Source organism: Hemiscyllium ocellatum, chromosome 3 (assembly GCF_020745735.1).
Source record: "Hemiscyllium ocellatum isolate sHemOce1 chromosome 3, sHemOce1.pat.X.cur, whole genome shotgun sequence".
In the NCBI taxonomy this organism is placed as follows: Eukaryota; Metazoa; Chordata; class Chondrichthyes; order Orectolobiformes; family Hemiscylliidae; genus Hemiscyllium; species Hemiscyllium ocellatum.
In genome coordinates this window covers 80,414,249-80,436,254 of record NC_083403.1, presented here as the reverse complement: position 1 = coordinate 80,436,254, position 22,006 = coordinate 80,414,249, and the positions used below count along the sequence as shown (strand labels likewise).

The 22,006-nt window shown below is 41.3% G+C and overlaps 1 protein-coding gene across 2 annotated transcripts in view; it reads left to right on the top strand.

Moving 5' to 3' along the window:
- Positions 1-21,679, top strand: part of tnfrsf21 (tumor necrosis factor receptor superfamily, member 21) — an 80,952-nt gene extending 59,273 nt beyond the window's left edge. The window contains exons 4-5 of one of the 2 annotated variants that reach the window (XM_060851279.1): positions 18,889-19,141; positions 20,289-21,679. In XM_060851279.1, coding sequence (XP_060707262.1) covers positions 18,889-19,141; positions 20,289-20,518 — 483 coding nt within the window. In that variant the 3' untranslated portion in view covers positions 20,519-21,679. The remainder of the gene's footprint in view (positions 1-18,888; positions 19,142-20,288) is intronic. The other variant, XM_060851278.1, reaches the window with a different exon arrangement.
- The last annotated feature ends 327 nt before the right edge of the window (positions 21,680-22,006 follow it).

The window sequence follows — 22,006 nt, the reverse complement described above, 5'->3', positions numbered from 1 at the left end:
ATTACTTGATTGTCACTAGACCAGCCTTTTTTATTCCAGCTTTTGCATTAAAATTTCCCCATTTGCCTTGTTGGATTTGAGACTAGTCTCCATCAGATTGGCCTGGGGTTCCAGATTACTCGTCCAGTGACATTATCACTATGCTACCATCTTTCCCTGAATTAGTTAAAACAGTCTAAAAATCATTTAACAAATTGTTGTTAATGCTGTTTCCATCAATGTAATTGGCACTGGAACGATTCTTATTGCACAGGAGAATTTTATGTTTTGTCTACAACTCTGGTGATGTATCGGTGCAGAATGTCCAACCTGTAGTCTTAACCATCTGACTGTAATTGGTCTCCGTTAATTGGTTGTTAAATGGGTTTGAATTTTGCATGTTAATTTTGTTACCAAGCCAAAGGCTCACTCCTTAAGAAAAGCATTAGTCACAACCAAGTAAGGAGCCTTTTCATTCTAACAGATTAAAACAAAAAAAAACTAACTTGAACACAATGCAGCCTAATCTTGATTACAGTATGTCCCAGTAAGTGGCACAAGAATTTGCTCAGCAGCTGGTCTAAATGGAAGGTGATACCATTGTTAAACCCGCTACATCTAATAGCACAAGTAGTGGTAAAGCCAGAAGATGTTATCTTTGGAGGCATTACTTAAAGAACTGCTTGTACAAAGAACTACTTGTACAAAGAACTACTGTGGTAACTGACAGGTGGGTGGGGCCCAGATTTCAAGAAAACAATATGCCAAAGCCATCTTGTACTAAGTTTCACCTTTCACGCAAAAGTTATGTTGAACTGGTCAATCATTACCAAGTAAGTAATTACTTGACTTGAATTGTGATGACCACATGTAACATAGCAAAGTCTATGAGAGAGGATAGTTGTTGTGAGAAATCAATGAATATATAACATTTAGCATTTAGTATCATAGAAATTTATATGAAAGGAAGCCATTTAGATGTATGCTGATACTTTATTAAAACAGTCTAGCTGCTACTCTTCCCCGGCTTGTTCTTTTCACCCTGTATATCCCTCTGTTTCAAATTTCAGCACCATTTTGTGAAATGCACAAGTTTCTGTGTCAACTGTTTTTGCTCCAAAAGGGTTATGTGCCCTAAATAACACTCTGGATAAAGCTATTTCTTTGACCGTCTTATTACTATGGTAGTTTTAAAGTTGGGAGTTCTTGTCACTGACTCAACTAGAAAAAACATTTTTTTTCTCTTCACCTTATCCAAGTCCTTAATTATTTATATTTCAGACTGAAAACATGCCCATAATTCACTGTGATAGGAGGTCGAATAGTGTCTGAAGCTGATCCTTTCCATAGTTAGGCTTTTAAAACGTTTTGCAAATCAAAGCATTGAAATTCAGTTGATCCGGTCAGGTCCACCTAATTAAAGTTGGCTAATTAAAGTCAATTATCTCGGGCAGGTCTAATAGTCACTGTTTCTGATGGTTGTATTTTTGTTACAAAGAAATTGTTAAATCCATTTTGTAATGTTTTAATATAGGTATTTATCAACTTGTTATATTTGTACCATACTTTCCCATCTGATGTGCATTTTCTTTTTGATTACTTTATTGTTTTTGTTGGATAGAAAAAAGTTATTTTCAACTTTTAAAGAAGTTTTTCTAAATTCATCTTCATGGCTGCTCAAATGTCACATCACTTTCACTGTGCCTCTTAACTAATTATTAAGGAGTTTGATGAGACATATAGATTCACCACTTTGACTGTCTTTTCTGCTCCCCTAATTCTTGTCAATGACAAAGACTTTTCTTCAGCTTCTAAGAACCTGAATTTAAGAGATAAGAACTCACTGTCCAAAATTAGAATTCAACTGTGTCATTCATCGAGTTGTATACCTGTACTATCTCAGACTGTTTTCTCAAGTTTATTTTCAGATTGTTTAAATGTATGTAATTACAATATATCTTCAGGGGAAGTAACATTATGTAGCCAGCTAGGAAAGTAGGAATCAGTATTTATGTTAAAGTGCAGGTAGAGCCAACAACAATGCGCCCCCCCCCCCCCCCCCCCCCCCCCAACAACACACGCACACACCACGCGCGCGCGCACGCACACACACACACACACACACACACACACACACACACACACACATATTCAAAATATATCAGTTTTATGAACTTCGAAATCATGATTAACTGGAGTACTTGCTTCACATGACCTTTCATAAAGATCCTAGTTTAAAGATTTTTCATTTATAACCAGTTATGGCATTTGAGTAAAACATTTTTTGGTAGAAGCTTAACCATAGTTAAATTTACAAAACAACAGCTTTATATGTGAGCATGGAGTTTATTGCTTTTTTGATAGAGTCTCAGGCTGAAGACATTTAAATTTGGTGTGTCATGTAGTTATTCCTGTGAAGCAATTCATTTTATATCGGAATATTTTGGAAGAAAGTCATGGGGAGCAGATTTGAGAAAAGTCTGGAATTAAGATTGGCTACAAATTTAGCCAATCTTCACAGGCAAGCACTGTTTGTTGTGAAAAAAAAACATTTTATTTCAAAAGGAGTTTTAAAAATAAAGAAATGACTTGATAAAACAAAGAACTGCGGACGCTGCAAGTCTGACACAAAAACAGAAATTGCTCAAGAAACTCAGGTCTGACAGCACCAGGAGAGGAAACAGTTTAAGTTTCAGATCCAGTGACCTTTATTCAGAACTTAGTGATAACTTTTACCACTATGTGTGGGAGCTTGGACCAGGAGACCTAGAAAGGTGAATCACTGATTTAAAACTTTAAGCAGCGTCAGCACCTCTGAGAGCAGAGGTTTCTGGGAAAGGAGGGACTTTTTTTTCCCCCCTCCTCAGCTATAAAAGAGACTGTGATAGGTAAGAGGTATAGGGAAGCAGTTACTCCTAGGCATGAAGAAAGCTGGGTAACTGCTCGAAGGCGGGGGGGGGGGGAGCGAAAACAGTCAGTGCAGGGATTCCCCTGTGGTTGTTCCCCTGAAAAACAAGTATACCATTTTGGGTACTGTTGCAAGGATGACTTACCGGGGCATGCACTGGGGTACAGGTCTCTGGCACAGAGTTTATCCCTGTTGCACAGAAGGGAAGGAGGGAAAGGAGGAGGGTGTTAGTCATTGGGGACTCAATAGTTAGAGAGTCAGATAGAAGGTTTGTTGGGAACGAAAGAGACTCACAGTTTGTGTGTTGCCTCCCAGGTGCCAGGGCCATGATGTCCAGGATCATGTCTTTGGGGTCCTGAAAGGAGAGGGTGACCAGCCCCAAGTCATGGTCCACATGGGTACGAACGACATGCGTAGTAAGAGGGATAGGGATGTAAGGCAAAATTTCAAGGAGCTAGGGTGGAAGCTGGGAGCTAAAACAAACAGTTGTTATCTCTGGATTGTTATTCGTGCCATGTGATAGTGAGGTGAAGAACAGAGAGAGGTATCAACTGAACACGTGGCTGCAGGGATAGTGCAGGAGGGAGGGTTTCAGGTTTATGGATAATTGGGGCTTATTCTGGGGAAGGTGGGACCTCAACAAACAGGATGGTCTTCACTTGAACCAGAAGGGTACTAATATCCTGGGTGGGAAATTTGCTGATGCCAATCAGGTGGGTTTAAACTAGCTCAGCGTGGGGATGGGAACCTGTCTTGGTAGTTCCAGTACACAGGAGGATGAGAATAGGGAGGACATGGATAGGATTTCATGGTCACAGGAATGTGCTGGCAGACAGCAAGTTTCAACGCCAGAAATAAGGTAGGTGAGCTTGCAGCATGGATAGGTACCTGGGACTTAGATGTTATGGCTATTTCAGAGACATGCGTAGAGCAAGGTCAGGAATGGATGTTGTAGGTTCCAGGGTTTAGATCTTTTATTAAGATCAGGGAAGGTGGTAAAAGAGGGGGAGGTGCAGCATTGTTAGTCAAGGATGGTATAATGGTGACTGAAAACGTTTGACAAGGACTCTTCCACTGAGGTTATAAACAGGAGAGGAGAGGTCACACTGGGAGTTCTTTTATAGGCCTCCACAGAGTTCCAGTGATGTGGAAGAGAGGAATGGGAAAACGATCTTTGGTAGGAGTCAAAGGAACAGAGTAGTCATTATGGGGGACTTTAACTTTCTCAACATTGACTGGAAATGCTATAACTCTAGTATGTCGGATGGATCAGTTTTTGTCCCATATGTGTGGGAGGGTTTCCTGACACAGTTTGTTGAAGAGCCGACAAGGGGAGGTCACATCAGATCTGATGCTTGGTAATGTACCAGGCCAGGTGTTTGATTTAGTGGTAGGTAAGTACTTTGGAGAGAGTGACCATAATTCAGTTACGTTTAGTTTAGCAATGAAAAGGGATAGGTAAGTACCACAGGGCAAGAGTTATAGATGGGGGAAGGGCAAGTATAATGTGATCAGGCAAGACTTAGGAGACATAGAATGTGGCAACAAAGTGCAGGGGATGGGGACTATCGAAATGTGGAGCTCGTCTTAGGAACTGATATTGCGTGTCTTTGATAGCTATGTCCCTGTCAGGCAGGGAGGAAGTGATAAGGTAAGGGAACCACGCTTCACTAAAGAAATTGTATCTTTTGTTAAGTGGGAGGGGGAGGTTTATGTGATGTTGAGGTGAGATGGTTCAGATGGGGCAATGAGAGTTAGAGTAGGTAGGAAGGATTTAGAGAGAGTTAAGAAGAGCAAAGAGGGGACATGAGCAGTCTTTAGCAAATAGAATAAAGACGAACCCTAAAGCTTTCTATAGGTGTGCGAGGAATAAGAGGATGAGGGTGTAGGTTTGCTCACTGAGCTGTAGGTTTGACATTCAGACGTTTCATTACCTGGCTAGGTAACCTCATCAGTGGCGACCTCCAAGTGGAGCGAAGCTGTTGTTTCCTACTTTCTATTTACATGTTTGGAATGAAATGACATCACCACAAACCCCAGGAACCCCATCCAGGACAAACATGTAAACAGAAAGTAGGAGACAACAGCTTCGCTTCACTTGGAGGTTACCACTGATGATGTTACCTAGCCAGGTAATGAAACGTCTGGATATCAAACCTACAGCTCAGCAAGCAAACCTACACCGTAGACCTCAACCTGAGCTACAAATCTTCACAAACCTTGCATAAAAGGATGACTCAGGTGTGGGAATAGAGCCTGTCAAAGACAAGTGGGAAGTTGTGTGTGGACGCTGTGGAGATCAGAGAGGTGTTCAATTAATATTTCTCATTGGTTTACAATCAGGGAAAGAAGAATATTGTAGAGAGAAGACCGACATACAGGCTATTAGACTTGAAAGAATTTGAAGTTTGTAAGGAGGATGTTTTATCAATTCTGGAAGGCGTGAAAGTAGATAAGTCCCCTGGGCTGGATGGGATTTTTCTGAGAATTGTCTGGGAAGCTAGGCAGGAGATGGCGGAGCTTTTGGCCTTGATCTTTGAGTTGTCATTGTCTACAGGTTTAATACCAGAGGATTGGAGGATTGCAAGTGTTGTGCCGTTGTTCAAGAAGAGCAGTAGAGATGACACAGGTAATTATAGATCAGTGAACCTTACATCTATTGTAGGAAAAGATTTGGAAAGAATTGTAAGAGAGAGGATTTATAATCATCTAGCAAGCAACAATGTGATTGGAAATAGTCAGCATGGTTTTGTCAAGGGCAGGTTGTGTCTTTCAAACTCATTGAGTCTTTTGAGAAGGTGACCAAGCATGTAGATGAGGGTAAGGCAGTTGAGATGGTGTACATGGACTTCAGTAAAGCCTTTGATAAGGTTCCACATGGTAGTCTGTTGGAGAAAATACAGATACACGGGAATGAAGGTGATTTAGCAATTTGGATTAGAAACTGGCTTTCTGAAAGAAGGCAGTGAGTGGTGGTTGGTGGTAAGTATTCAGCCTGGAGTCCGGTTACTAGTGGTGTGCCAGAAGGATTTGTTTTGGGACCATTGCTATTTGTCATTTTTGCAAATAACTTGGATACAGGCAGACGTGGATGGGTTAGAAGGTTGCAGATAATACTCAAGTCACAGTGGTGGGCAGTGTGGAAGAATGTTGCAGGGAGACTTGGGTTGACTGCAGAATTGGGCTGAAAGGTGGCAAATGGAGTTCAATGAAGATAATTGTGAGATGATTCATTTTGGGGACAAAGATTCGTGGTAGTGTTGATGTGCAGAGGGATCTTGGTGTCAGTGTACGTAAATCCCTGAAAGCTGCCACCCAGGTTGATAGTGCTGTTAAGAAGATATACAGTGTGTTAGGTTTTATTGGTAGAAGGATTGAGTTCCGCAGCCATGATATCGTGTTGCAACTGTATAAAAATCTCGTGCACTAGTGTGCAGTTCTGGTTGCCCCATTATAGGAAGGATGTGAAAGCATTGGAAAAGGCGTAGAGGAGATTTACCAGGGTGTTGCCTGGTCTGGAGCGAAGGTCTTATGAAGAAAGGCTGAGGGATTTGAGTCTCTCCTCATTAGAAAGAAGAAGGCTAAGGTATGGATTTGATAGAGACATACTAGATGATCAGAGGATTAGATAGGAAAAAGTGAGTTTTTTTCCTTGGATGATGACGTCTGCTTGTACGAGGGAGCATAGCTGCAAATTTAGGGGTGATAGATTTAAGACAGATGTCAGAGACATGTTGTCTACTCAGAGTGGTAAGGCGTGGAATGCCCTGCCTGCCAATGTAGTTAATTCAGCCACATTAGGGAGATTTAAACAATCCTTTGATAAGCACATGGATGATGATGGGATAGTGTTGGGGAATGGGCTTAGATTAGCTCACAGGTCAGCGCAATATCGAGGGCTGAAGGACCTGTTTTGTGCTGTATTGTTCTATGTTTCCTCTTGACAGAATTTGCAATCATCTGTTTCATTAATTCCTTATTGATTAGTTATTTATTGTATGCTGTTTTGATGCCATGTTTGATAACAGGCAGGCACACACTCATACCTGTTGATTTGGGTAACTGAAGAACTAGGGTCGACTTGTACATGAAGTATATGGAAGATACAAGGTTTTTTGATCAAAAATAAGAGGTCGACTTATGTATGAGACTAACCTATTCACGTGTAGATACGGTAGTTCAAGTTCTAGAATTTATTTGTGGGCGGCACGGTGGCACAGTGGTTAGCACTGCTGCCTCACAGCGCCTGAGACCCGGGTTCAATTCCCGACTCAGGCGACTGACTGTGTGGAGTTTGCACATTCTCCCCGTGTCTGCTCCGGGTGCTCCAGTTTCCTCCCACAGTCCAAAGATGTGCGGGTCAGGTGAATTGGCCATGCTAAATTGCCCGTAGTGTTAGGTAAGGGGTAAATGTAGGGGTATGGGTGGGTTGCGCTTCAGCGGGTCGGTGTGGACTTGTTGGGCCAAAGGGCCTGTTTCCACCCTGTAAGTAATCTTTATCTGTGCATTGTTGTCATTTCAGTAGTTCGATTTTTATTTGACTGCTAACAAATCAGATTTACTCAAAGAATTTTCATGGACTGTTTAAGACCTACGCAATACCAGGTTTGTTTAGAAAGGCCAGGATCATAGGACACAGAATTTATAGTAACAGATCAAGGTGTCATACAATTGATGCCATGTATTGAATAAACCTAGATTGCTGTTGAGTCTTAATCACTTAAGGTTGCAGGTTTCGATTCATTAATATGTAAATCCCAGAACTCCTTTCAAGTCACATTCCCAAGATAACTTAAGGTTTTATTTTTTCTAAAAAGTTACTTTTCAGCTCAGACAATGAATTAAAGGTGTGAGGTGAGAATCTGTCTTTATTCCAACCATGAGTCAGACTGGTCCTACTTCCAAAGTAGGAATTTATAAAATGTCAATGGACTGACTGTCTGTCTGCAGATTGTGTGCTTTTTGAACAAAATTGAATGTATCTGCAGATATCAGTCTATGGATGAATTTGCATTTGAAGATTTATATCTGCAGATTCATTCCGTTTCATTCAAAAAGAACACGATCTGTCGGCACTTGTCCATGTGACATTATTTCCGGTTCTTTTTCCTCAGAGGTTGGTAAGTGGGGTCCAAATCAATGTGGTTGGATTGAGGTAATGGAATAGTGTAGGTTAGATGGGCTTCAGATTAGTTTCACAGGTCGGCGCATTATTGAGGGCTGGAGGGTCTGCACTGCGCAGAAATGTTCCATATTTACTGATGGAGTTCCATCACTAAACACATCGATTTGGACCCCACTTACCAGCCTCTGAGAAAAAGAACAGGAAATGATATCACCCACCTTAAGAAACCAAGGCACACAAATAGAAAGCGGGACAGAACACCAGAATTTCACCGGAGACTCACTGATGTTACCGAGCAAGGTGATGAAATGTTTGATAACAAACCCTGCAGCTCAGCGAGCAAACATACAACCTGAACTTTGATCTTTTACTATAAATTCTGTGTCCTCTGATCCTGCCCCACTAGCTACCTGACAAAGGAGCTGTGCTCTGAAAGCTAGTGCTTCCAGATAAACCTATTGGATATAACCTGGTGTTGTATGATTTTTAATCCCAGTCCAACACCAGCATCTCCACATCATGTTTAAGACTTGGTTTAGTTAATTTTGGTTGATGCTGCAGAGCATATTTCTTGTAGCAATGTGTTCTGCATTGAAATAATTTTATTTTATGCTGTTCTTTTTCGTTCTTCCTTCATTTTGCTCCCTGCATGTTCCCAAGCATTTGTTTTTATAGAATCCCTACATGTGGAAACAGGCCTTTCAGCCCAACAAGTCCACACCGACTGTCCGAAGAGCAGTCCACCCAGACCCTTTCCCCTAATCTATGACTCTACGTTTTACCCCTGACTAATATGCCTAACCAGGATTTGGATTGTGGGAGGAAACCGGAGCACCCGGAGGCATCCCACGCAGACAGAGTATGTGCAAATTCCACATGCAGTCACTTGAGGCTGGAATTGAAACCAAGTCCCTGGCACTGTGAGGGAACAGTATTAACCACTGAGCCACTATGCCACTCATTACTAGATTAGATTGCCTACTGTTTTGTTACTGTTTAAATTCCATTAAAATATGCAATTTATGGTAGTAGTCACTCACACAAGACTTATTTGAGCGATGGGTGATAAATATGCAGGAGCACGTATAGCTGTGGTCACTCAATATTACTTGTGCAAGTAACAACTCGACGTAATTAAATATAATTTATGTTGAATTGAGGAAGTGGTTCCAGAGAGAAGTTGTAATATTGTTGCACATACTTTTTTCTACAGAGCTATCAAGTGTACTCAGAAACATGTAACATTGTTAAAAAGTGCTCCTTTCTCTGCTGAGTACAGTTAAGACAGGCAGTGTAGAATGACCAAATCCCATTTCCCTTTTCCAACCTTCATTTCAACATTCTGTTCATAGTATTTTTCATAAAGTTTCCTTATTTATACTTGTTTCAGACACTGAGCCAATAAACCATCCACTTAGACTTTGGATATTATGTTTCAATAAGGTTACTTCAATCATATTGAAATCTAGTCCTCACAGATTTCTCGTACAGAGAATGTTGTGCTGATCAGATGCCTGATGACTCCAAGTTTCTTTTGCAAAATAAGATGAAAGGTCAAGGCAGCTGTCAATGCGATGAATGGTATTCCTTTGGTATTGACTTCCAAAGCTCAGCCATTACATCTCCTTATAGTACAGTTGCTGATATAAAATTGCAAAATTCCTTGAACATTTGAAATCAACTCTAGAACAAAGCAATTGGCTACGAACTGACAGCAAGTTTGAAATCTAGTGCAATTTTCCATTTTAGTCAGTTTTTCCCCAAATTCAAATGGCACACAGGCCAACTTTGAGACTAACCAAAACAAATCTCTTTTAAAAAAAAATAGTGACATTCTTTTAAATCAAGAATGTTGCTATGTGGACTTTACACTGTATGTTATGGCTGTAAGCATGAAGCACTCCAGGAAAATCAAATGGAATTTCTGACGTCTTTCTAAACATGTATTTACTATTTTTAGCTCTGCTGCAATATTGGTTTTTAAATGTGTTTTTTAGCTGGAAATGTTGCACTGTATCGAGGGATTTTCTTTTTCCCTATTCCTGACACCTGGAAGAAAAGCAAAGTCTTTGCCTTCAGCCCCACACCCGGTGCCAGAGACACAGAAACCTAAGTTTGAATTGAATGGAAATATTGCCTGTCATCAGTTTGTCTGCAGTTCAGCTAAATTAAAGAAGAATTCATTGGGAAGACAGAGGTCCCTATCAGAGACTCCCGTTTTCTATGTATCCCATTCTCTTGTTAACACTCTGCAAGTGATGTTGATGTTGACTTGTGGTGAACTATTTGATTCCATGCTAAACCTAGGACATACTGTGTCATGACAAATGCCACATTTTGCCCTGTAATATTGCCCACCTTCTCTCAACTGTCGCCAAAAGCACTCATTCATTTGTCCTTTGGCATCTCAGGATTGGACTGTTCCAATACTCAGCCTTTCAGTTGATCTCAGCCTGACTGGCTGAACACATCAAGTCAGCTCATCAGTCTGCTTTTGTTCATCTACATTGTTTCTAGATCTTCCAACACCTCATTTTAAAATTCTTATTCTCATTCCAATCCTTCCATGTAAGTAAGTCTCCATCTTTGCTTTTCTATAACCCCTCAACCCTTGTATATAAGAACTTGAGAAATCAAAACAGGAGTTGACCATACAACCCTTCAAGCCTGCTTGTCACTCAAGGTCATAACTGATCTAATTGCCCCTTTTAACTCTTCTTTCCTGTGTGCTTTCCAGAAAGTCTTGATTCTGTTAAATCCTCCATTTTACCCCATCATTGATAAAGGTAACCTCTGAGTCGTACTGCACAGAAACAGACCCTTTGGTCTAACCTTTCCGCATCAACAAGACATTTCAATCTGACCTAGTCCCATTTGCCAGCATTTGGCCCATATCACTCTAAACCTTTCCTATTCTTGTACCCATCCAGATGCCTTTTAAATGTTGTAATTGTACCTGCCTCCCCGTTTCTCTGGCAGCTCGTTCCGTACACACACCATCCTCTGTGTGGAAAAAGTTAATCCTCTGGTCCTCTGTAAAGCTTTCCCCTTTCACTTTAAGCCTAGGCTATTCATTCCATCCACCTCATGATTTTATAAATATCTATAAGACCACCCCTCAGCCTCCGCCCCAGAGAAAAGAGCCCCAGCCTATTCAGCCTCGATTACGAACACCTTCCATCCCTTCCTACGTTCAGGACACCAGACACGCCCTCCATCTCCTCCATGATTTTCGCTTCCCTGGTCTCCAACACCTTATCTTCAGCATGGACATCCAGTCCCTGTACACCTCCATCCCACATCACAAAGGACTCAAAGCCCTCTGCTTCTTCCTTTCCCACCGTACCAACCAGTACCCTTCCACTGACACCCTCCTTCGACTGACTGAACTGGTCCTCAGTCTGAACAACTTCTCTTTCCAATCCTCCCACTTCCTCCAAACCAAAGGAGTAGCCATGGGTATCCGCATGGACCCCAGCTATGCCTGCCTCTTTGTTGGATATGTGGACCAGTCCATCTTCCACAGCTACACTGGCACCACCCCCCACCTTTTCCTCCGCTACATCGATGACTGTATTGGTGCTGCCTTGTGCTCCCACGAGGAGGTTGAACAGTTCATTCACTTTACCAACACCTTCCACTCTGACTTCAAATTTACCTGGAACGTCTCAGACACCTCCCTCCCCATCCTATCTTGGATGACATTTACTATAAACCGACCGACTCCCACAGCTACCTAGACTACACCTACTCCCACCCTGCTCCCTGTAAAAACGCCATCCCATATTCCCAATTCCTTTGTCTCTGCAGCATCTGCTCCCAGGAGGACCAGTTCCAATACCGAACAACCCAGATGGCCGCCGCCTTCAAAGACCGCAATTTCCCCCCAGACGTGATCGATGATGCCCTCCACCGCATCTCCTCCACTTCTCGCCCCTCCAATCACCACCAGGCCAGAACGCCACTGGTTCTCGCCTACCACTCCACCAACCTCCATACACATCATATCATCCGTCGTTATTTCCGCCACCTCTAAACGGACCCCATCACCAGGGCTATATTTCCCTCCCTTCATTCCAAAAAGACGACTCCCACCGCGAGTCCCTCATCAGGTCCACACCCCCCACCAACCCAACCTCCACTCCCGGCATCTTACCCTGCAACCGCAAGAAATGCAAAACTTGCGCCCACACCTCCCCCCTTACTTCCCTCCAAGACCCTAAGGGATCCTTCCATATCCTCCACAAATTCACCTGCACCTCCACACACATCATTTACTGCATCCGCTGCACCCGATGTGGCCTCCTCTATATTGGGGAGACTGGCCGCCTACTTGTGGAACGTTTCAGAGAACACCTCTGGGACACCTGGACCGACCAGCCAACTCAACCACCCCGTGGCTCAACACTTCAACTCCCCCTCCCACTCCTCCAAGGACATGCAGGTCCATGGACTCCTCCATCGCCAGACCATAACAACACGACGGCTGGAGGAAGAGCGTCTCATCTTCTGCCTAGGAACCCTCCAACAGGGGAGCAACTCAGATTTCTCCAGTTTCCTCATTTCCCCACCCCCCACCTTGTCTCAGTCCCAACCCTCGAACTCAGCACCACCTTCCTAATCTGCAATCTTCTTCCTGATACCTCTGCCCAAATCCCCACTCCGGCCTATCGCCCTCATCTTAACCTCTTTCCCGCTATCGCATTTCCAACGCCCCTCCCCCAAGTCCGTCCTTCCTCCCTACCTTTTATCTTAGCCTGCTTGGCACACACTCCTCATTCCTGAAGAAGGGCCCGAAATGTCGATTCTCCTGCTCATTGGATGCTGCCTGACCACCTGCGCTTTTCCAGCAACACATTTTCAGCTCTGATCTCCAGCATCTGCAGTCCTCACTTTCTCCTAGTGTATAAGGCAAACCAGGGCAGGACTTATCGAAATGCAACACCTCTCGTTGATCTAAATTGAACTCCATCTGCCACTCCTCAGCCCATTGGCCCATCTAATCAAGGTTCCATTATACTCTGAGATGATCGTCAGTGTCCACTACACCACAATTTTTGTGTCACCTGCAAAAACTTACTACCATGCCACCTAAATTCACATCCAAATCAATCATATAAATGATGAAAAGCAGTGTGGACCCAACGGTGATCTTTGTGGCACACCGCTGGTCACCGGCCTCTAGTCTTAAAAAGCAATCCTCTACCACCACCCTCTGTCTCCTACCTTCAAGCTAATTTTGTATCCGATTGGCTAGTTCCCCTGGATCCCATGAGATCTCACCTTACTAACCAGGATAAAGTTGGTACTGCTGATGCTGGAGATTAGAATCGAGATTAGAGTAGTGCTGAAAAAGCACATCAAGTCAGGCAGCATCCAAGGAGTAGGAAAATTGATGTTTCGGGCAAAAGCCCTTAATTGGGAATGAGGATGGGAGCCTCGGGGGTGGACAGATAAAAACTTTACCAACCAGTCTCCCATGTGGAACCTTGTAGAACACTTTTTTTGAGTTCATACAGACGATGTCTATTGCTCTGCCTATTCCATCTGGAATACTGACTGCAGCTTTGGTCTCATTAATAACAGAAAGATGTGTTTGCCTGAGTATAATGAAGATTCACCAGAATATTTGCTGGGATGGAGGAATTGTTTTCTGAGGAAAAATTAGCTAGTCTGAACATTTATTCTCTGGAGTTTAGAGAATGAGAGGTACTCACAAATGTACAAAATCTTACATGATTTGACTCAAGTTCTGTATTACCTAGCATCTATTTGTGCAATGTAGTTTTTTGCTTTGGTCTGGTTTCAAAAATGTATTTTACATTTGAATTAACTGTAACTTTGAGCATCACTTCTGATCAACATCTTTAGTACATTAAGTACAATGCTGGCTCTATTCTGTGTGGAGACTAAGCCCAATTCAACGTAATAGCCAAGAACATTTGGCGTCATGTTTCCAAGAGAAACCACCCCAGAAATTTCAATTTCGAAGCAACTAAACTATGACTAATTGACAGATAATTAACTAAATACAATAGTTGAGGAGCTTAAATTCAAAAAGAATGAATAATGCAGGAAGACAGCATTATTTATCATGCAGTTTCTTAAAGTTTCAGATGTTAAATTGTTAGAGTGAGTTAATTTGTGGTGTATATTTTGAACACTCGAGCTGAAGGAATTAATACTTCATAAGCTTTGAGTCATGTTGAATAATTTCAATTTTTCTTTTGGATAAATACTGCTTCGAAGAAATAGCAACCCGCAGTTTTGGCAGGAAATGCATTCCTGATTTATTTGTCACCAAATGCTAATCTGTAGTTTGTCCAGAGGTATGTAATTCTCTGATTAAGTAATTTAAGTACTTTATTTATGGACTCAGTGTAAACATTATTAGCAATTTTTTAAAACTCAAAAACCGATTCCTTGTCTAGACTTGATTCAGATTTTCAGCATCTAAATAGCGTTGTCTTAATCTCTTGGGACACCACATTCAAGATCTTATTTTCCTTAAAGCCTTTTAAACTGAAGTTAAAAATCTCACAACACAAGGTTATAGTCCAAGTTTAATTGGAAGCACACTAGCTTTCGTAGCGTTGCTCCTTCATTAGGTGGTAATGGAGAGCTCAATCCTAACACACAGAATTTATAGCAAAAATTTAGTGTGATGTCACTGAAATTATACATTGGAAAATTGATTGTCTGTTAAGCCTTTCATCTGTTAGAATACCATAATTTCACTTCTTTCATGTGTAAATTACAGAATTATTTTAAAAAGGTTGCATTCTGAGATTAGCTGTTAACAATGGTGATAGCTAGACAATATGCTGAAGGTGTTAGCCCCCTGTGTTTAGATTCTAATCTAAAAAGTGAGATAACGGAGTTTTAGATGAATTCATGCAGTTTTTGAGCAAAGTACAATGTAACCCTGCAAGTACAAATTCACCCCGCAACATATGTGTACATATGGGTCTTTGTCTCTGTGTGTGTGTGTGTGTGTGTGTGTGTGTGTGTGTGTGTCTTCTGTCTGTCTGGGTGGGGTTGGGAGTGTGAGAAAGTGTGTGTGTGTGGTGAGTGCAGTGTGTCTTAAATATGTGAGGGTGTGTGTGTGTGTATATAGTGCAATGGTGGTCACCTGTTGAGGCCCTCCCTATGGCTACTGAACTTAGTTATCAGCCTCTGCTTGGCCACGTTTCACTGCTGCCTGTCCTGAAGTTCGCCTTGGAGGATGGTCACCCGAAGGTCTGATGTCAAATGTCCTGAAGGTTCTGAGCAACTGGAGGCTGATGATCATGCTTAGAATCTGACCATGTTCTTTTTATCAAAGAAAGCAGCTCAATTTCTGTATATCTTCTGGTTTTTCTATTTGACTTTGTGTGCAATATAGCCATTAAGTACCATCTTGATTGACTTGAGGGAATGCATTGCATTTTTACTTTTGTTCATTCATGGGGTTTAAGTTTCACTGGCTGGGCGAGAATTTAGGCTGATATTAGGTTCATGTCACTGCAGGTGACCCCCTCTCTCTCATTCACATACAAGCACAGTTCCCCCCCACTCTCTCTTTCCACTCCCCTGCTCTCTCTCTCTCTCTCTCTCTCTCTCTCTCTCTCTCTCTCTCTCTCTCTCTCCCCCCCCCCCCCCACCTTGCCTTTTCACACCCCCATCTCTCTCTGGCTCTCCCCCATCTCTCTCTCTGCCTCTCCCCACTCTCTCTCTCTCTCTCTCTCTGTCTGTCGCACCTCTCTATCTGCCTCTTTCCCCTGACCTATGCCTCTTTCCACCCCTCTCTCTCACACACACACACTCCATCAATTTGTATTTGCAGATACATCCCATTTTGTTCAAAAAGCACCCACACTGTAGGCTGTCAGTCCATAGCTGAAAATGTGTTGCTGGAAAAGCGCAGCAGGTCGGGCAGCATCCAAGGAACAGGAAATTCGCCGTTTCGGGCATAAGCCCTTCTTCAGGAATGAGGAAAGTGTGTCCAGCAGGCTAAGATAAAAGGTAGGGAGGAGAGACTTGGGAGAGGGGCGATGGAGATGTGATAGGTGGAAGGAGGTCAAGGTGAGGGTGATAGGCCGGAGTGGGGTGGGGGCGGAGAGGTCAGGAAGAAGATTGCAGGTTAGGAAGGCGGTGCTGAGTTCAAGGGATTTGACTGAGACAAGGTGGGGGGAGGGGAAATGAGGAAACTGGAGAAATCCGAGCTCATCCCTTGTGGTTGGAGGGTTCCCAGGCGGAAGATGAGGCGTTCTTCCTCCAACCGTCGTGTTGTTATGGTCTGGCGATGGAGGAGTCCAAGGACCTGCATGTCCTTGGTGGAGTGGGAGGGGGAGTTGAAGTGTTGAGCCACGGGGTGGTTGGCTTGGTTGGTCCGGGTGTCCCAGAGATGTTCTCTGAAACGTTCCGCAAGTAGGCGGCCTGTCTCCCCAATATAGAGGAGGCCACATCGGGTGCAGCGGATGCAATAGATGATGTGTGTGGAGGTGCAGGTGAATTTGTAGCGGATATGGAAGGATCCCTTGGGGCCTTGGAGAGAAGTAAGGGAGGAGGTATGGGCGCAAGTTTTGCATTTGTCAGTCCATATCATATTTTATAAATTCCTGCTTTAGAAATAAAATCAGTCTGACTCAAGGTTGGAATACAGACAGACTCTAACCCCACACTTGTAGTGTGTTGTCCTAGCTGAGATGTCGCCTTTTCAATTCACTGATTAAAATCTTAAGTTATCTTGGGGCTGTAACTTGAAAGAAATTCTGGCATTTCCATATAAATGAATTGAAACCTGCATCCCCATTCTAAGTGATTAAAGACTTAACAATCTAGGTTTGTCTAATACATAACATCAGTTGTATGACACATTGAACTTTTATTTTAGATTCTGTATCCTGTGTACCTGCCCCACTAGTTACCTGAGGGAGCAGTGCTCTGATAGCCCTTACTTGTAAATAAACCTGTTGGACTATGACCTGGTGTTGTGTGATTTTTAACTTTGTTTTAAGCTGTATTTCTTGCAAGTGCACTAATGTGCGCTACTAATTTAGATCCCTTAAGCAACTCATACCTTAAACCTAAATTCCAAACAGAATTTTTTCATTGTACTTCTAAGTTTGTATTTTTTTACAGTAATTTTGAGCGGTCTTTCAATTCTCTTGGAATCAAACCAATACATGTTGCAGTTCTCAGGAATTTGTACTGAATCACCTTAGTTTTCCAGTCCTGCACTTAGATTTCCAGAATATTTTGTCTCTGAGGATTCCACTGCTAATGTCTTCTCTTAGGTTCATGAAGTAGTTCTGTCTATATTAATTCATCATGCATTTAGACTTCTTATTCCAAGTATAAATTCCCACTTGCAATAACAGTGACTCCAAATCTGAAACATTCCTACTTCTTAAAGGTCCCTGTGCTCCTTGGATGGTCGCAGATTGCTTTCTCCCAATTTAACTGATTGGTAAACTGTGAAAACAGCGCCTACATCATAGAACAAAGAGAATTTCCACTATCCCAAGAACCTTTCTCTGTGGTGAAATGGCACACAAGACCTGCTTCCAGATAGAAATGCAAACTAATTATCTTTAATTTTAAAACTGTTTATTGAACTGAAAGCTTTATGGATGCTTTAAAACCATCAATTCACAAGATATTTTCTTCATCCTGGAGGCATTCAATAAATAATAAAACCCCTCTGATTTGTATCTTCGAAGACAAAATGCTTTGAGACGAACTGTGTTCACCAAGGAAGGCCACTATAATTCTCGATTTGAATATTTCTCCATCCTATGCTAGCAATACAATTGGTCTTACTTTTGATCTGTAGCTTCTGGGGCCAATATAGTCAGCTTCTATGAGTAGGTATTCTGGGTGAATACATGAGTAAGAAGGGAATAAAGGGATACACAGATCCCAAAACTGAAGACAATTTTAGAATGGAATGGCAAAATGTGTCATCACAGGCTTGAAGGGCTGAAAGGCCTGTACCCTTTGCTGTAATGTTCTTTGTTCATTTATAATCTATATTTAAAAATGAAAGGCTGAGCTGAGTAACCCTGGCCAAATCAAAACTGAGCCAGTTGTTGCTGTGTAAGTGTTGCTTGATAGCATACTGATGATGACACCTTACAACACTTTGAGCGAGAGTACACTCGGGCTGTTAATTGGCTGGGTTGGATTTATCTTGCATTTTATGGTACTGCTTATTATTTGGGCAATTCTTTGTGTGAACAAGTAACATCAATGTTGTAGCTCTACTGGATGTAGTATGTCTACTTCATCAAGCCTTGTCGGGGCCCCATGGTATTTTCTGTATGCTGAACATTTAGTTGATGGGGTTAGTTGAGGACTGGCATTTATGATGCTGAGATTGATCATCCGGATTATCTATTTGGTGCTTCAGGCTAAAAATGATTGGAAATGCTTCAGCCTTGTCTGACATGCCATTTTGCTGCTTCATTCAGGGATATTTTTAGAAACTATTTTCAATTAGTTAGTTTCTGATTAACAGTAAACATGACTGTATGTGGCCATCAGTAGCTTGTACCTGATTCATTATTATGGGATCATTCAACTCTGCCTACTGTACATTGCATTCATGCTGAACAACAGAAACAATTCGATGTTGTAGCCTCATCTAAAAATTAGATCCAAATCTAATGAAAGAAGAAATGCTACCATTTCTGTACAGTCCTTGTTGTAGAAACAAATCCTCGTTTCATTCCCACTTGGCAACTTTGAGTAATTTAAATAAGGCTAATAACTTTATCTCATTTTCCAAGCTGAAATTATTCCAACTATTTCAATTTTGTCTGTTTCCTACATGTACATACTTGGATTCCTTATTTTGCAGATGTTTTAAAATCTAAAATGTTTTCTTTTCCAGCTGGATCTTGAGAAACTTGTTCCTGTTGTCAACAATAAAAATGGAGTCGCTTCCAATTCCGCTGTTCCCAATTCCGCTGTTCCCAATTCCGCTGTTCCCAATTCCGCTGTTCCCAATTCCGCTGTTGAAACATCTTCAGCTGACAAGACAAAAGTATTTTTTGTGGATGAATCAGAGCCCCTACTTCGCTGTGACTCAACTTCCAGTACTTCATCTTCAGTTCTCAGCAGAACTGGATCTTTCATTTCCAAAGGTAAAAGCTCTATTTTATTTGTAATAGTTTCTAAAAGTTCACCTGTTATTCAGCTATTTAGTTTAACAAGAAAAGAATTCCGAAACCTATTTAAAATTAGGCGTGGTTTCATACACTGTTAATTCCACTCGTTTTTTTTATTTTAAGAACAGCATCCATTTTATTTGATTTTAAATTTTATTTGCAAAGACATTTCCAGGAACAGCTGGTCTAAATAAATTCATAGTTTAGAGCTGCGTGAGAGTCATTGGAAGTAATGGTGTCTTAAAGTTGCTGCTACGAGCCCCAAGCTATTCTGCTCCTCGGTCATAATTATACAATGTTTCCTTCAACAAGTTGTCTGCTGACTGAAAGCAGTATTAACCTTCCTCCACAACTTATTAAAGCTATACTGGTAGGGGCAGCTGTAAAGCCATGACCTCAGTGATGCAAAATATCTTTAAGAAAACCTTCAGTAGATTTTGGAGAGATTGTGGTGACCATATTTAGTTACAGTGCCTTTTTTGTGAAGTTGATACGGGGATATTTTCCTTTGTTCAGCAAAACAATTTATACATTCAACAATCCCAAGTTTTAAAATAAGTCAGAATCATGGTAATTCCTTGGCTCAGGAGTGAACATACAAAGGTATGGATGAACACTGATACAAGGTTTAGGATCTTAAAAGCCTTAACTGATGGCTCAATTTGTAACAAAACTAGTCAGGTGCTGTCAGGAACCTGAACTGATTTTTAGCTGCAATGGCAAAAGAACAACTATATTTGACTGATCTCATCCTGGACATGCTGAAAAAATCAGCAAGAGGCAGGCTCATTCTGTTGAAGGGTCTCTGCTGAGGGTCATGATAGTCAATGTCTATTTCTGATGCCCTCAGAATTGAACAATTTCATAACATGCACATGTCTCTCCTTGGCCATTCTACTTCTCTGTGCAGCATGGCCTTGTGGGTCAGGTATTAGAAGACATTTATGAAATTGTATCCTAGCTGCACTGATTACTTTTCGAAAGATAAGAAGCAAACATAAGAGAAGTTTTGTTTTAAATGCAAACTTCAAATTGTCAAATGTTTTCGTTTGAGACTTCTTTACGTAGAATTGTTCAAAATGTTTAAATGGGCCTAAATATTTATTTCTATTCTAAATTGCAGAGAAGAAAGACACCATTTTACGCCAGGTACGTTTGGATCCTTGTGACCTGCAGCCTATATTTGATGACACACTTCATATTCTTAACCAGGAGGAGCTCGGAGTGATAGAAGAGATTCCCCATGCTGAGGACAAATTGGATAAGCTGTTCGAGATTGCTGGAGGGAAGAGTCAGGGTGCCAGTCAGAAACTCCTGGACTCTGTTTATAGCCACTTACCAGACCTCCTTTAATTCTGTGCAGCATTGTATGTGATTGGTCATATTTATTGATGCAGTAATGGTTGGTCAGTGCCAGTAAAATGAAAGAAATGATGAAATCTCCATCAAAGTGGAGATTATCTTGGGTAATTCATTTTGTAGTCTGGAATTGGAAGTTTGCTTCCACTCTATAGAAGCATGGCATCTGTCTGGCATATAGAAGCCAGTAATTTGGCCCTCCTTTCATTGAATGATATTTCAGTTCACAAAAATAAACAAAGGCAAATTGTGTGCACTTTTGTATTCCATTTAGTGTATTTAACTGGTATGGATTATTCTGTGTACTCAAGCACTAACTTTTAAGCAATTCCTAAAGTAAATTTAAAATAGTGATGTCTTCTATGGAGCTTGCTTTGATTCAGTTTTTGTTCCTTAAATGCGCTGAAGCCTGGTCTCTAAATGTTCATTTTCTGCTTTTTAATGCAAGATTCATTTTTTTTACATTTTTCCACTTCGGTTGCTCTTGGTCTTTTACTGACTTGTTTTACTTTTTGCTGTTGAAATGGCTGCAGAAGTGGCTCTGATTTACAAATTGATAGATAAGTTAGAGCTTTAATAATCAACATAGTACTTGAAGCAAGCTGTTGTACTAGTTAATTTTACTTTTACATGTATTTTCAACAGCGGTCTAAAAAATGGTTGAGGATCTGATGAGAACTGCTGTATAGAATATTATAAAATGATTATAGCATATTGTGTAGAGTTGTCAAAGCTGGATGAGCACCATTCATGACAGAAAGTATTTTGTAGTGATCTTTCCAAGAAAAGAAAATTGTTGACCGGTTGCTTCACCAGTTGGGATGACGTTGCTGGTTGAATATTGTGCAAAACTGGTGCTCAATTGCAGATCTTTTGACAATTTTAGCGGTACTAATGCTGTCACCTGCTACTAGCAGTATGTGAGAGAGAGCAAAACTATTTTTTAGCAATCTGCTTTGCAAATGTGGGAAGGGATATACAGGTACTTGTTTTGGTATTTTTTTGAAACTACTTGGAACAAGTCTGTTACCAGTCCAGAATGGTACTAATTTATTCAGGGTACAAATATTTGAGTGTTTATTACAATTATCTGGTAAAATCATGCTGCATTTAATTTCACTCGATATATAGCGATGTAAACTATTAATGAGATGCATCCAAATAAAAGTTCAAACTGCTTTTTTTTTCCATAACCATGTGTGTGCAATTTGTCCTTCAGCTGAAGGTCAGAGTTCTGGTTTTAGTCCAATTTGTCTATCAAGATTGTAACAGAACATTCAGTAAGTGTACAAAAGGATCTGTTTTCATATTAAAGAAAATTAGAATGGCTGTTTTTCCTGTGCAGTCTCCTCCAGGCTTGTCACATTGATCTTGTTTGCTTCTGTACTTTCTGCTGCACTGGAATAACAGGTGTCCTTGGTGAGTTGAGAAGCAGTTTTCCCTTTCCCTCAAGGTGAAATACCAATCTTTAGATGATGAGTG